General features: G+C 38.1%; 1 protein-coding gene across 1 annotated transcript in view; it reads left to right on the top strand.

Moving 5' to 3' along the window:
• LOC145666007 (synaptic vesicle glycoprotein 2C-like) overlaps positions 1-12,225 on the top strand; it is a 136,554-nt gene extending 124,329 nt beyond the window's left edge. The window contains exon 12 of the mRNA XM_081733113.1: positions 11,968-12,225. Coding sequence (XP_081589239.1) covers positions 11,968-12,062 — 95 coding nt within the window. The 3' untranslated portion in view covers positions 12,063-12,225. The remainder of the gene's footprint in view (positions 1-11,967) is intronic.
• The last annotated feature ends 4,986 nt before the right edge of the window (positions 12,226-17,211 follow it).

Below are 17,211 nucleotides of genomic sequence, written 5' to 3'. Positions count from 1 at the left end.
ATTTAGGGGGACCCGGATCCCCTAGAACCCCTTGGATACGGGCCTGTTTAGTACACTTCTTCACCTTTTATCCCTTTTGTGCATCTTCTCACGTGATTAGGATCATAAATGGATTATACAATATTATAAAAATGTAATGTAGTATACATGCGGCCGTACGAACGTTACTCCACTCAATAACTGTTGAACAAAAGTGAACTTTTGAATTCTGTTTTCTTGCAATGCATAGCTGGAACAATTATTTTTATCGAAGTTCGTTAATGCAGTCAATCATTTATCTAGCATCTTCATGGGCAGCGGTGAATTACGGCCATTCGTTGCTTCACGTAATAACACTTTAGTGGAAGGATTTTTTTAAAAAATTTTTGTAAGAGATTGTTAACGATATTATTTCGACTGAGTTCGTTAATAGAGTGAATCTGTAACATCAAAAGTGACGGCGAATTTAACGGTACGTATGCATATTCCATTTTGTACTGTTGAAACAAAGGTGTATAATTAAAGAATGTTAGAAATTACACATTTCGCCGTTAGATGGCAGCAAAAATGCCCTTAACATCTGCCGGTCGAAATTGAAACTTCGCATGATGCTCTCTACTGTCTTTAGCAGAATTTCTTTTCTTTTTCTTTTTTTCTTTTTCTTTTTTTCTTTTTCTTTCTTTCTTTTCTTTTTTTGTCGTCTCTGTCCACATCTTTGTCATATCTCTCTCTCTTTGCTATGGTTATAACCAAGCTTTAAATAATGAAGCCAAAAAACAAATGACCAATAATGAAGCCAAAGCATCGGCACGTCTGAGTGGCTACTCTCGTTTCCGCCATCATCTGATTGGTTACTTGCGTTCCCGCCATGTTTTTGGCTCAAAACATTACGATCCTATTGAGTGGAGTGGGTAGAGTAGGGGTGGCGAAACTGTGACGTATGGCTTCAAGATTTTGTTGTAAGGGCAGATCCTCTATTTCATAAGACTCTTGGTTATAACCAGGGCTGCATTAACCCATCTGGAGGCCTGGGGCTAGAAATAATATGTGGCGCCTGCTGAGTTCACCTAACATTTCTTTGAACGTACAGTAGAAAAGTTAAGGGAATATGTTTCATATTTTTAGACATTTTTTTTTATTTTATGATGATCATTGTAACTTCATGATTCTTTTTAGATAGCCAGTTGAGATTTTTATCAGAGTGGAGCGCCCTGTCACCTGGTGGGCCATACAAGTCCTCCTTAATTCGGCCCTGGTTATAACACAACTTGTACAGTGCAATAAACAAAATGTACTTATGTTCCCTCAATCTTTTTTAATTTTAAATTTTAAGTATTTAATTTATTTCACACGAAGTTATAGTGCTCGTGCTTCTTTCTTGCTATTCAATCTACTTTTTTCTTGATCGTTTTGCATTATTGTCTTAATAATAAGCTTAGGTTTGAGTATCGAACTGAGAGAGCACGGTAGCTCATTGGTAGAGCGCTTTCCTCTAGTTTGTGGGGTCTTTGGTTCGATCCCCGGCCAAGAAAGTTTGTGGTGGACAACATCGTGTTCGTGGATTTTCTCGGGGTACTCCCGTTCCTCCCTATTTCTCATTCCGTCAAGTCTTACATCATCATTCACTTAATCTTCGTCTCCCTTAGCTTAAAGGACATAATCATGGAACGTTAAACAAATTATTTCATTTTTTTTAAATGAATGTACGTTTGATTGAGAACAACTGTCATTATTTAAACACATGCAAGTTTATTAGGAATGTTAGTATGGTAATTTCCTCCACATGATTACTCTTGAACGGAAACGAATTTTTGAATTCTGTTTCTTGCAAAGCTGATGGAAAGTTACACATCTCGCGCGTTAGATGCCAGAGAACGCCCTCCAGCGATTGCCATCTACTGGACGAAATTCAAATTTCTAGTGCGCGATCCCCTTTACTGTCTACTAGAGTTTATTAATTAATAGTTCTTAATATGGTTTTTGAATTTGCAGTGTTCATTTCTGGTAAGAAGGATCCATGGTTCGATCTCGAGCCATGCTAATTTGTAGTAAACAACATTGAATCCGTGGAATTTGCTGAGTTTGTCCTATTGTCTCCCACACTCTCATATAATCCAAATATATCGTCATCATTAATCATCTGTTAATTTTTATCCTAAACAGCAAAACGTTGGATGATAAATGTTTCATTCTTTTGAAAAAAAAATCCAAGAAAGGACCTCGCTCAGAGCTTATGGAAATCCAGTTTCCTTTTGATTAATGAAAATGGTTAAATTAAATAAGTAGAATTAGGTATGGCAGGTGATTTACACCAATCTGTATCCCAGGCTGTCTCATTAGAGCATGTGAGGTAGGTTCTAATCTCTTCTTTATAGAAGTAAGTAAAAGAACCCCAATTTACCTCAAGATGCTTGGTACAATCCGCGGCAAAAAAACCTGCAACATGAGGATGTAAGATTATTGTGAAACTACGCCTAACAGCACAGGGAATGAACATAACGTCTAAGTGGAACGAATCACTCCAGGATAAACCTCGGCCTCCTCCCGTGCACACTTATTTTGGAGCAAAAGTCTTCGTCATTTCACAATAAACTTATATGCTCATGTTGCAGGTTATTTTTTTTTGCCGCGGATTGTACAATATTTATTTCCACTATATAGGCCTACACAATGAGATTGATTGCGCAATGTGTAAGATATATTTTACAATAAGATTTACGTCAGAAGACCAATTACTCTAGCTTAGAATGTCTTTTCTAGCTGAGTTTTACTATAGGTAATTGAACTTACAGGTAAAGGTAGAGACCTCTCATCCAAAGTCCTTTGTTTCGACCTTTTCACATGGCTCACTCCAATCACTTTCGACGTCCAGGCTGTATCCGTTTTTTTCTCTCTCCCTCTCTCTCTCTCTTTTCCGTTTCCTTATATTCCCAATCCTATCAGTCTTTTAATTTGACATTAAAGATTTGGTAAAAGTTTCATTACCTTCCATTTCAGGACAAGTCGTTAGTCGTTCCTCTTTTCAAGGTTTTTTCTCATCATTTACTAAGGTACTATCACTTTTTAAACAACTTATTATCTCCATTTATTCCTCCTCTTTTTTTCTCATAAAATTCGGTTACAACACACTTTAAATTGGCTTGTATTGCAGTATATTGTGTACTTTGGTTCCCTCAGGAAAAGTCTCAATGGGCACGAAGCCTGAAAACTCCACGTTTTTTAGATATCCGCTGATTTTTGTGTTACAGTTTCGGCTATATAGCATAGCCTTTCTCAGACACATTATGAAAAAAATTTTGACAGCTTATATACAATCTGGATGCAAGACACGACCACCTTCTCTTTACAAAAGGTAAACTTTTAATTGTCTCTAAAAAGTAAACATTTAATTCGCTCTAAGAAGTAAACTTTTAATTGGCTCTAAAAAGTAAACTTTTAATTGGCTCAAAAAGTAAATTTTTAATTAGTGTAGTCACTTTCTCTTTTTGCGCACCTCTTATGAAACTTTTAATTAGGTGTTTGTCACTTACACTTTCTATTCGCTATTGCCCATCTGCTGTTTTCCATTGTACATCTGCTTCAACAGCTCGTGTTGATCCTTTTAATTCTTTCTTTCTATTTTGTCTATCTTCTTTTCCCATAATTCATGTATTACAAGTCCACTAGACCAATTCATCAACTTCCCTTTCCCATATTTCTTAATCCACTGGGTTTCTTTCCACTTTCTTATCACACTCCTTTTCTCCCTTTCTAATCCTTTTATTCTTTTCCACTCTATCTCATGTCCTGTTTCTTTAATGTGTTTATATATTGCGTCAGCCGAAACTGTAACACAAAAATATATAATCTTAAAATATACATACTGCTTTGGTCAGTTGGAGTTTTATTAGTAATCTGGAATTTTCCAAAGCTACAACGAATTATGTATGAAGTATGAACGAGTCTCACTAAGATATGCTAGGGTTTTTGGGGTCGCTGATTCCGAATTCATGCTCCGTTAATCTCCATCACGTCAGGTTCAAGCTCATTTAAAAGTTAAATCTAAAGTGAATGATGCAGAAATCTGAACAAAAAGTACATAAATGTTTTTTTTTTTTTTTTTTTTTTTAAGTTCCTGGATTTAATTAATGTCATTTTCTTGACCCGACAAGGTCATTTCAGTGCCAAACCTGAAAAACCATCAGAAAAATGACATAGATAGGTTTTAGGATAGTTGAAAAAAAAACCTTATTTGGACTATGAAAATACTGATATTTTTCAATTAGATAGAAATAAGTTTGAGCCAGGATAGTTACGTTTTAGATTTAGAAACGCTCTTCGATATCAGCTTTTGATACGCTTTGCAGTGAATGATGACGAATTACCGGCCATGGAAGTAGATGGTCCGATAGGATATTATTGCACTTGTAAGTCAGGTGCCAGGACATTAAGTTGTGTACATGTAATTAGTGTCGTATGATTTTTTACGATGGACTCGACATCTATAACAAATACACCAGTCGAGCTCTACTGGAAAACATACAAGATGCTGGCAATCCAGGGGAGTCATTAGGGAGGGCAGGAGGAACAATTGCTCCCCCAAGAGTTTGAAGAATAGGCCTACATGTACTTTAATCAATTGTCTACTAATATACTAGCACAAAACAAGAAAGTCTGTCGATGGTGCTCTTGCCCCCCCCGCTCAAGTGAAGTCTGAAATACGCCCCTGTGGTAATCGTAATGTAAACAACGATGGAAATGAAGATGAAATACTGGAGGTTAAAGTTCAAGAATGATGAGATGTGAGATGCAGAACAAATTTTTATTGGAGAAGACGACACTGCAAATGACTGACTAGAAAACTAAATGGACAACATTAATACTGATTCGATTAACATGGACCTCGGATTAGGAATCAGCTTCTCTAAAAATCTATCTATGATTTTTTAAAAAGATTTTTCCGAGAGTTTTTCAAGTTTGACCTTGAACTGACCCTGCAATATCCTTGAAATGACCTTGTCGGTTCATGAAAATGACATAATCGGATCCACCGATTCAGAAAGCATTTATGGACTTTTTGTTCAGATTTTATCAACGTCCCCTCTCTAGTTGACCTTCAAATGACCTTGAACCTGATGTGATGGAAGTGAACCAGCCTCGGATTCTGAATCAGAGACCCGAAAAACCCTAGTATATCCTAGTGAGACTAGTTCATACTTCATAGATAAACTGTCGACCTAATTATTATTTTCAGTTTACAAGGGAGCGTACCAAAATACACAACATACTGCAATAGCACCCAATTTAAAGGAAACCGGATTTTCATAAGCTCTGAGCGATGTCCATTGATATTGAGTCAGCAAAATTTAGTGAACAGACTCGGAAGAAATTCCGGGTTGAAACACACTGAGTCAGGCCATCTTGATTGAAGCTCTTTAGTTTCACCAACTATTCGCGGGTGAGAGTTAAAGTTTACAAAATCCAGTGAGTAAATTAATCAGGATTGTAGAATTTACGGAGTCAGGATTTAATCCACTGAGAAAAATCCGTTCTCCGGGCAGCGGTATATTGCACAAATATACAAAATCTTCTTGCTTATTACAGAAATCCGTACAGAGCATACATTATCCGTTTGCTACATAAGCACTGGCCTTAGATGTTACATCATGCCTTTGCAGGATGTCTGACATCTAACAGTCTTCCTTACAGGCCCGAAACCAGCCACAGATGTCTGGGGGGCCAAGTCATTAAAATTTATCTCACATATATCTAAATTGCGTTTTTGCATGAATAATAACAATTTGTATTAATGTATGGAGGGGCCACGAAAAGTTTAGGGGGGCCAGGCCCCCCTAGGCCCCTCTGGTGGGACCTGCTTCCACATATTACATACATATATGTATGTTACCTTCGTCAGCTATATATTATATACGCCCATTTGTATGTGAGATCCTGACCGCTTATATTGTTTCATACGGAAAGTACGTACAGATGGAGCACTTATACGGAAAGTATTATATGCGTTTTCAGTTATACGTCTGCTGTATGTTAAGTCCAAAAACCACAGGAATTACGCATGTAACCTACCTTCTTAAATACGCCACCTATATATTTTTTTCTCAATGCACAAGAGGAAGAAAAGAGCTAGAAAGTTTTGACCTGTTGGTTGTTCCCTCTAATAAATAATGCTAAAGGCAATAACGAGGATTGATAATAACGATAATGACAATAACGATATAGATAGCCAGCGTTAGAGCTACCGTTTGCCGTTAAGATATTAACGGATTGACTGCAGTAACGAATTCGGACGAAAGAATTCCTTAAGCCATCTATTGCAAGCGAAATGTTTTAATATTCGTTTTAGTTCAAGAGTTGTCGTTTGAAGTTAACGAGCGGACGTACTAACACGACAATCATGCTGGAATATCATGAAGTAACGGGCGTAGTAGCATTATATTAGAATCAAGGTCCATTATCGTAATCCAAATAACTACTATAGTATTTTGGTTGGTTCGAGTGTTATAGTTGCTAGATAATTGTCGAGGGAGGGGGAGAATTTTATAGGATATTAAATAGTTATCAAAGTGTTAATGCAATTCTAACTTACGTGGCGCTAAAAAGTGTCGTTTGTTGCAAATAATAGTAATTGATAGTTTATATTTTACTGAAAGAAATTATTATTTATGTACTGTATATGTAGTAAATCATCTTGTTCAGTGGCGTATTTAGGGGGGGGGGGCTTCCGGGCTTAAGCCCCTCCCGAAATCTTACTTACTATAGTAAAGTATATGAAATATCTTGCAGAATTTTCACACTTTCAGGCAAAGCCCCCCCCCCCGAAAGTTAGCAAAGCACCTCCCGAAACAAAATCGTAAATACGCCACTGATTTTGTTAATTAACACATTGTGTCTATTGTTTTTTTCTATTTTACTAACGGTGACACACACACTCTATTACACACATACTACTTGCATTTTCTATCTGTTTATACATAGGTTTATATCCTAGAGACAGTTTCGAGAAATAGAGTTTGCAGTGTTCCGTTGACTAGTTGTTCATACGGAAGCTTAGAACAGGACAGCACATGCGGTAGATTCCCACGCTCATAATATAGACTCGTTCGTCTTTGGTCCCAAATCCTTTCTTGTAAACACACTCTAAAGCAAAGCCATGTGGAAATTTCCTATCTTTCTGTGGCGACCAGACACTCGGATAAAATTGTATTGTTGAATTCCTGGAGCTAACAAACTGTGTCATTTTTCTTGAGAGGGAGCGGCACAATGGGTTAGTGGTAGAATGCGTACCGCTGGTGTATACAGTCCCGGGTTCGTTCCCCGGCCAACTAAGCTTTTGGTGGACAACACTATTTAAGTGGGTTTACTCAGGGTACTGCTGTATCCTCCCACATTGTCATTTCACCAATTCTTTCATCATTATTTCTTGTTTTAATTTTAATCTGCTTTAACCTAAAAAGCATAATCGTGGGAGATTAAAGTGATTTTTTTTTCTTAGGGATAAAATCAGATTTTCACATTTACAGAAACGATTACCGTGTTTCTCTTGTTAATTTTAGGTATACACGGTCCATTTTCATGAAAGGTAAGAGACTATAATATTAGTGTAGAACTTAACAAAACACAGTTATATGCAGTCGTTCTTTCAGAAAGAATGTTCCGGGGGGGCACACTTAATATTCCGGGGGACACTGTTGGTACTATTCTATTTATTATTATATTATAGACGTATTATTTTGGTCTCCTCTGGAGGGCACTCTCAGAGCACCGGGGGAAAGGCAGTGTCCCCCCAAAAATATGTCTGGAAGAAACACTGATTGTATGTGCCCTAAAACTTCAGCTGTAAGTACATGACATTTTAAGGTAATAGTACACATATATACACTGACGTGCCACCAAGTTAGGCACATCGACTGTTTGAAGTTCTTGCATTGCAATACCCATATTACGCTGTCCCGATTACTCGCATTGGAGATATAAATTGGCAGAACTTGCAACTGTAATGGACAGTAGTCGCTGCAAGCGGAACGGGAAAAGCATGGAATTTAGACGTGTTCGACTAAGGGCAGATTGTTGGTGCTCGACGAATGGGATACTCCATTTCGGAGATTGCGAATCAACTGGGGCTCTCGCGTATCACAGTTGAAAGGGTGGGCCGAAAGACATCTGGGAACCATCTCGGTGCAAAGGTCAGTGCACTCTCAATGAACGCTGACTGCGCTAGCAGAGGCGTATCGTACGAATGAATAGGGGACAGACCCTGTTGCAAATCACACCCCAGTTGAATGAAGGTTATATCCGAAGTGGTAGCGTACATACAGTGCAACGTTCTCTGCATCGTCTTGGTTTCAGGAACCGCAGACCATACAGAGTGGCCCTGTTCACAGACCACCATTGGACTAAAAGCCTTCTATGATCTCGGAGGCACAAATATTGGACCATGCAAGAGTGCAAGAGTGTAATCGGGTAACCTGGAGTGATGAGTCCCTTTTCTGTTTGCATAACGCCGATGGGAAAGTCAGAATCTGGCGACAACAGCATAAATGCATAGATCCCGCATGCCAACTTAGTACAGTGTAAGGTGTTGGGTATCTATTATGGCCTAGAATGTATTCAATTGAGCATTTTTGGTACCGTTAGTTCGTGTAAGAGGATCCCTGACTGCCAACCTGTATGTGGACATCCTGGGGAAACCATGCAAACCTGTTTATGACTATGGTTCATGACAAGGGGACGGCTATTTTCCAGCAGGATAACTTTGCAGCCCACAGGTCCCGGATTGTGTTTTGGCACAGTTGTGTGTTTCGAGGAATATTCTACTGACCTCCAATTAATGCAAATCCCTGCTCGCAGTTTAAATGTGATTCTAGTGCGTGAAACATTTGTGGGATGCCATGGAAATGAATGTACAGAGCAGACAGCCCCGAGCAGCGAATATGAAGCAGTTGTGGGCCGCTGTGAAGGACTTATGACTTGTAATATCTTCAGACGAGTCCAGAAACATGGAGTTATTACCTTGCCTTGCTGCTGTAGTTCTTAAGGACAAGAAGAAGGCTGATACGGTACTCCGTAAGTGTGTCTAATTGAGTGGCAGGTCAGCATACCACCACCACCACTAGCACCACTGTCTTTCTTAAAACAGAGCCCTCGCCGGTTTTCTTGTTGCTAGCATGCGCGCTCTTGGTGCACGGGTTTCGAGTTCCGTTGCCAATTGGAGATCATTGAAATTTGAACGCATTGCGGAGGTTCGAATTCTACCTAAAACTGTAGCTTCACGTCTCATACAGCCTCGGTGATGGAAGGGACACTAAACTCTAATACAACCAACCAATCCTTCTTTACAGGGAAACAAATACGATAAATAGAAAATATTTAAAATATTTACAGACTTCTAGGCTCATGATAGAAGTTGGAGTTCATTGGAGTTCCATATATATCCATAACAGAATGTTTCTAAAATACTTCTCTAAACATCAAATCCTAGCAAATCGCTTTATTGAACTATAGGACGGTACATTCAGTCTACGTATTTTTATGTCGATAGGTCAAATGGTTGGCTGTCTCCTCCTTCAAAAACGAATTGTTGCAGAATCGATATTAAATCACTCTTTGTCAAAGTTGAGACATAGTTGTGATTTTGTTAAAGTATCCGGAACGAGCTCGTTTATCCCATTTCATGGAAATTGTTAAGCCATTATACGAAGTGGGATTTTCTGAATTTGCTCTACGATTTTTCGAAAGCGTGGTCTAAGCTAATTCGCTTTCTTTCAATAAATCCATAGGTACAGGATGTATCAAAGTTAACTATAGAGAGTTATTCATTTATCTCACAGACATGGTTTTTGGTGTCATTTTCTAGCGAAATACATGACGTTTTGACTCACGTAGTACGCTAGTTCAGAAACAAGCCGTTGCAAGCGCTAGCGGCAGTTGCAGCAAAGATGGCTGCCTTTACTGCTCCCGAGCGTGCTAGCTGTGTGTTTTGGGTTGAAGAATTTAAGTCTCCGACGACTGTGCAACGTAATTTTCATACAAAGTATCTTAAAGATCCTTCCGGTAAGCTTACTGTTTATCAGTGGTATAAGTGTTTTATTGAAACTGGTTCTTCGGTAAGACACAACAAATCTTCAGGTCGTCCCCGTACGTCTGAAGATGTTGTAGAGCAAGTGAGGCTTCAGATGGGATATGTGCAGCATTGCCAATGAAAGCCACATTAAATCTCTTTAGGTATAAGGTTAAAAAAAAAAAAAAAAAAACACTATGTATTTTGCTACAAAAAGATACCGAAACCATGTCTGTAAGCTGAATAAGTAAATCAATATGAGTTTTCAATGTTGTAAAGTCCTTTTCGATATACCTTGAATATCATTTGGTAGAAATAGATAGACAGCAGTGTTACTTCCTCTGAAATTCGAATTTTCAGTCGTCTGTAGGAAAGCTTTTTTCTTTTATCATTGAGATCTATATAGAAGAAGCAGGGATGTAATAGAGGGTAAATGAGAGTATACGACGTACACCATCTAATATTTTCATAGCAGGCCCGTATCCACGGAGGGGGGGCAAGGGCGGGCCAGTCCCCCCTAATCTTTGGCTGGCCCCCATAAAATTTCACGGTAGGCTTGGAAATGAACTATAATATAGTGATGAAGTATAATATGATTGGGTCGGGCCCCCCCTAACTTCTACCGGGCCCCCTAACTTCTACCGGCCCCCCTAAATTTTGGGCTGGCTACGGGCCTGTTTCATAGTACAACATATATTCACTTGAAATCGGGAATATATATATATTAGAAGGTATACGGATGCATATACGCTATATTTTTTTTGTAAACGATCGAGTGTACACCTACTAAAACTTAAAGCAGTACAGGTACATCATTGCTTTATAGCCTATTTTTATCCGGAACGACAGATTTTTGTCCTTTTATGAAAATTTTTTAGGTAAAATCTTGCACTCACTGCCGAAATAAATTTTCTTAATGTGTCTAAAATCAATTTTCTCTAAGTAGAGACCTGGTTAAATCGCTTTCTCGTATTCGAGAAATTGTCTACTCTTATTTCGCTTAGGCAATTTGGACAGTGATAATTTCCCTAGTTGCAATAAAGCTTTCGACAATTGTGGCATGTGCTTGGCTTTTGACTTTCTATGCCTACACTTGAAACGCATGCTTTAATACAATCTGCCTTTTGTTGTACTTGCAAGCGATGGTTGCAGTGCTATTCAACCTTTTCTTTTCTCGCGTACCCCTAGACACAGTTCGCCATCCAATTATGTACCCGTGAAGCTGTTTAAATGAAAGTAAATCCAAATGAATTTATTTAACTTAATACACATGTTCTTTTGATTAAACAAAAGGACAGATAATCACTGTGCCAATCAAAAGACTATTTACAGGGGAATAAATGGCATCCGAAAAAATTAACATGGGAAATTTCAAAATTTTCTTCAACTATGATCACTCAATAAATATTGGAAATATGCTTATTTTAGGATTATGTACCCCCCAGAAATATCTTCGCGTACCCCAAGGAGTACGCGTACCCCCGGTTGAATAGCACTGATTTAGACCCTTCGCAGAGCGTCATAACATCACTGGCCGTTCATTGGCTATTGACTTCATTTGACTTGTAAAACGCTTGCTTCAAGCTTGCATGAAACACTAATTGCAAGCTTGCCCCCATGTAACTTCGTTACTGGAATCCAGCTTGCGGGATGCTTGCATGTTTTCTAATCAAGCTGGACGCAAGCTTGGCAGACTTGCACTTTAAGCTTACAGCAAGTGGTTTGCAAGTTTTCTCTGGTACAAGGGTTATCTTGATATAGGAGCACTATACCAAAACTCTGTACCTTAAATATGCCCAATAAAAATCCAATACTTGGTGTAATATTAATCTTGCAAAAGTTTTATTTCCATCTTTATTTGTTTATTTATTTTTGAAAAAATAAATGTTGAGAATATGGTTTGTAAAAAAATGTGTATTGTTATTTTTCAGGTAGTGCTCTTCTGACCCTGCTTCTTCCAAAGAGTCCTTCACAGAAAAATGTGTTGAGTTGTGTGAAGACTAAATCGAATGACGAAGGATGCTAGTACTTAATCCGCGGGGACTACATGATTATCTTTCCGTTCTATGGAAATTTGAACCAAAGACTATTATATAAGATTATATGCTAAATAATTTGTAAACTTAATAATTTAAAAAAAAAGAACTTTTCAATAAAATAAAACAGTTTGTATAGCGAGTTGTAACATACGTAGATTACAGTATCCTCATTTTATTTCATACGAATATTCACAAATGCGAAATGTATTTAGTATTGTGCCTCATCGTTGTTCCAAAACCAAGACATCTCAATCTCTTGAGAGTCGCGCTTCCAGTAGTTCACAATTGGGCCTAACGGTAGTCTCTACCCGCGCTGTTTCCTTCGTGACGCCAAAAGATGTCGCTAGCGTGCAATCAATTTAAAGATGTGCTGTAGTGTTCCCAGATTGGGCTACAACTAGCGGATTGGGCGATACGCTACCTTTTGGGCTACTCGTAATTATCTGCAGACTATAAGTCTTAAGGGTCTTCACATCAGCGAAATTAAACTACCGCTATTTTTTTTAGTTTTTCTGTAATATCTTCAAAACAAATAAAAATATTCGAAAAGCAGAAACGTGAACTAGACAATACCGTTTTGCATGTGATACCTTTACCATAATTCACCTGTCTGCTTTTGGTATGCCGCTATTTACAGAACCCGCAAAAAATGCTAAATCTATTTACATTTGCAAATCGAAAGCAGATAGATGAGTTGTGATAATGGTATCACATGCAAAATTGTATTGTCTGGTTCACTACGTTTCTGCCTTTCCAGTACTTTTATTTGTTTTGAAGATATTACAGAAAAACTCTAAAGTAGCGGTAGTTTAATTTCGCTGTAGTGAAAATCCTTAAGAATTCGCTACTTGTTTTTATTTTTATATACGAATCACGAATTGTTAGTTTTATAATTATAATACAATAACAGTTTTGTCTGTTGAGTAATCTATTCACTTTGAACAATAGTTTTACTCAAACTATCATGCTCAATACTAGTTCAATTCTTGTATTAGTACTTTTTAAATCTCCAAATCTGGTAACACTACAGTTTTGTTAAGTTTACGCTGTTGCAATATCACTGACTGTGTTGCTATCTCAGTTATAATACCTATACCTAAACATTATCAGGAGTTGTGTAAACATGAACGTTGCAAATTTAATTGTGTTACTGTATTGTCCATATTAACATAATGTGTAAGTGGAATCAAAAATTCATGGCTCCAAGATGAAGAATTTACCAAATGAATTAAATAAGTGAAGAATAAAAGTGAATAAACATACTGTAAACATTCTAAAGTGTATTTCACAGCCACAAAACAGATTTTTAGCAAACATATCTCCGTGCAAATCAGGAAAGTCGCCCATTTTATACTGTTACAGGCTGTCCAGTTTATTGCGCACTGCAGTTTTATTGCAGCTGGCGTAGTATGGAAGTGCCCTAACACACCACCTTCAACAGTTCGAAACTATGGTCGCCGTCTGGTCATTGCCAACCTTGGCATCTGATAGTTCTATATTTGGACCACAAATAGTTCAAATCTGCTACTTTTGGAGCATAAGCTCGCTATTTTTTAATCTTCATATCTGGCAACATTGAGGAACTGAAGGTTTCGAAGGGAACAGTAGGCATTGACTATTGAGGGATCTAGTGAGAGAGGGAGCTATTCCATTTCGACCAGAAATGGAAATAAATTGTGTTTCCTAAAGCATCGTGTTGCATCATAATTTGTATAATAAAGGGTCAACTTTTTACTTGTTAACTTATGTTAACTAAATTATGCAAAAGGTAAAATATGAATTTCAATGTAAAATAGCATTTATTGAGAAATGCATAGTGTAATATTTGTAATGTACCAATGTGGAAATATCAATATAGTATACCAAAGAATTTTAACATGACTTAAATACGTTTGCTTGAGTTTAAATCATGTTCACAGATGTCTCCTAAAGTATTTTCACTGTCCATTATTTCTGTGGATGTTAGTTTATGGTAAACACCATGAAAAACTGAACGAGTATAAGGCATTAACGCCATCAGATCTTTTAACTTCACGGCTGATATGGGTCGTCCATGTGAATAGAGTAGTGGTATTTTTTCCCCAAGAAGTGTAGTCACACAAGGATAATCAACCACGAGATCTCTTCTGGTTTTTGGGGGCTTCAAAATGGCATCTTCTTGAAGAGTTCCATGTTAAAATATGTGTGTGCCTGGTAATGTTGGATCAAATTTCACAGCAGTTATTTTCGTAATACCTATTAAATCTAGGACCAGATTTTGTAACCAGTGCCGGATTTACGTATAAGCTAAACAAGCTATAGCTTAGGACCCCACTCAAGGGCGCCGATTTCTCTGTACAGCTAATTTTACAGTTTTTGTGTAATATCTTCAAAATAGACAAAAGTAATCGAAAAGTGAAAAAGCAGTGGGCTAGACAATATTATTTTGCATGAGATACCGTTACTATGACTCACTAATCTGCTTTCATTTTGCAGCTAGTTATAGATTCGGCATTTATTTGCGGCTCTATAAAAGTCTGCTGTCCCAATGAACAGTGTGAACTACTATGATGATATTTATATTATAAAATACATTCTATTAACTACAATTGTACTGTATGTAGGTTATAACATAATGTCATATTAATAATGCTATATACAATTAAAGTCAAAATGATGGAAAGGCACAATTGGAAAGGCAAAAAATCTCTGAATAAAAAGATATTTAAGTAGATATTTAAGAATCTCTACATGCCACATATTGAGATGCCATCTATTAGCAAAACTATCAATCATTATTTTCTGTCTGTATTTTACTGCCATCTGGTGCGCTGATTTATAATTACCAACAGCGCTAATAGCATCGGAACTCTTGTGCAAGTGGCCAACATAAGACATCACCCCTGGATTTCAACGTTGGCACGACAGGGCTGGACCATTCTTTGCTCCAATTTCTCGAGAACGCTTGGGTACATGGTTAGGTCGGTATTTTTGGAACATGTAGTTGTGGAAACACCACCTCAATATGATGCTTCGTTGACGACTGATTGAGTTTTAAGTGTCATATATAAGACCCAGGTAAAATAAGTGTGGCATGTTCGAAAATCCCCATATCCCGAGTTTGACATAGGATGTAGATTTTCTTTGCACAGTAGGTCATAAAAGGGAACGAGTACGTGAGTCCAGGGGGCGGGGTCACGTGACCGGCGCCAGCCAATCAGCGTGAAGGGGGCGTGGCTTGTTTGCGCATGCGCAGTAGGAAAAAAACACCCCCAAGTGTCCCCTCTCTACTGATGGACCACATTTCAAAAAATTATTGTGAGAAATCTAACAAACATATGTTATTATGAAACATGTGCTAAGAAAAGTAAACTGTCAAAGGTTTCTTGGAACATATTCACAGATGCTCTATGTGAACACCTCGCGTAACATGGCACACATCAAGCAGGTAGTCTATCTCCTACCAAACCTTTTCCAGAATGTTGCGGTCAATAGCAGCAATATTGTCCGTTTACTGTAGCTTGGCGCTGTGTTTTGACACAAAACCTGGCCAGCGAAGCTTAGCAGTCCTTCCCCTACTTTCCCCTTATAGCAGTGGTAACAGTGGCACTAACTCATCAATTTTAGCACTAGTAGGGTTTGGTATTTGCAAGTTGCGTAAATTTCGAAAGAGTTTACTTTTTCTCTAATCAGGACCGTAACTTGTGTAGGGCAGGGGAGGGGCAACTGCCCCACAGGGAGGTTCCCCGCCGTTCGAATGGGCCCATTTGGAGACAAAATTTTCTTAATCCATAAAAATACGAACATGAAATTATAAATAAAGCATCAAACAGTTTCACTACATTACATAAAGCAGGGCACAAAAGGTAAATAAAACAAAAGTGAGCCGTGGGCCTAGTTCAGTAAGAAATGTCTATTATTAGGGGCCCTAGAAATAACATTTATTCGTATGGCTTTGAGATTTGTCAATATTGTCCCCTTAATTAATTGGAATGGGCCCAGGAGCGTAAGTAATGCCCCCGCAGACCTTGCCGTGAGGGAGGGCCCACAGGCTCCGGGGGGCATAAATAGTAAGAGAAAGATAGAAAGAGGGGGCCCAAGAATGAGAAAAACAACTTTTTCTAGGAGGCCCAAATACACGTATTAATGCTTGCCCCCCAGAAAAAATTTAAGTTACGGCGATGTCTCTAATGTGAATTTATTGGTTCACTTCAGCTAATAGTTAACTATATCAGGTTGGTCTCTTTAAACCTTGGGCCGTGGAGAGAAATAATCTTACAGGAGGATAGTATTCAAATTTTAAGAAGGTGGGGAAAGGAGAGCGAGGAGGAGAAAGATGAGAAGAAAGAAACAAAGAAAATGAAAGAAACACTTCTACATTTACTTCATAATGAATTTAAGCACATATAAACAAAAAAAGGGATATCGAAACCCACCACCATAATATTTGTGGAAGTGTTGGCAACATAATATTCTGAAGGAATATATTTCCCGCCAATTCTGAGGCCTCAGTGTTTGGCCCAATTCTGGCCTTACAGCAGTGGCGGATCCAGGAGGCGATCGTGGCGATTGCCCCCAGGAAAGGAAACTTTCTCATTTTATATATTTAAATAAAACCCAATCCCAGAGTTTAGAGCTCTTAAAAGTAGATCTATGTAGCAGTATTAAAACCCACCGCCCCCCAGAAGTCCGTCCTGGATCCGCCCCTCCCTTTCAGAAGCTATCATCTAGGCATTCACCTCGTGGGACTGAGGAAAACCTTAATAAGGAATACCGGCCAGAGCCGGGTTCATGCCCACGCTCGATCTACCTATTTTAATGCCTTTTTTTGTGTTGCACAGTGTCTGGTAAGGGCACCCAAACAGGGCAAATGTGTACAGCTTTAAAATGTTTAAATGTTAAAATTCGCTTTATACTGTACTTTGAACACGTAACCCAATGTGTATTATATTCTTCTCCCAGCATCTTGGTTTATTTCCTAATACTTTAAGTCTATGGTTGTTAGTATTTATAATTATTACATCATACTAATTCTTCTCAAATTTCCTTCAATTAGTATGAAATTCTAGACTTAGCAGTTTGCAACATTGCAAACCTTCACCAACAGGCAATATGTGGCGAGAATATTTCCACCTATACTCGCATCGAAATTCCCAG

This window comes from Thermobia domestica, chromosome 1 (genome assembly GCF_964235325.1).
Source record: "Thermobia domestica chromosome 1, izTheDome1.hap1.1, whole genome shotgun sequence".
NCBI lineage: Eukaryota > Metazoa > Arthropoda > Insecta > Zygentoma > Lepismatidae > Thermobia > Thermobia domestica.
This window is presented reverse-complemented; position numbering and strand designations above follow the sequence as displayed.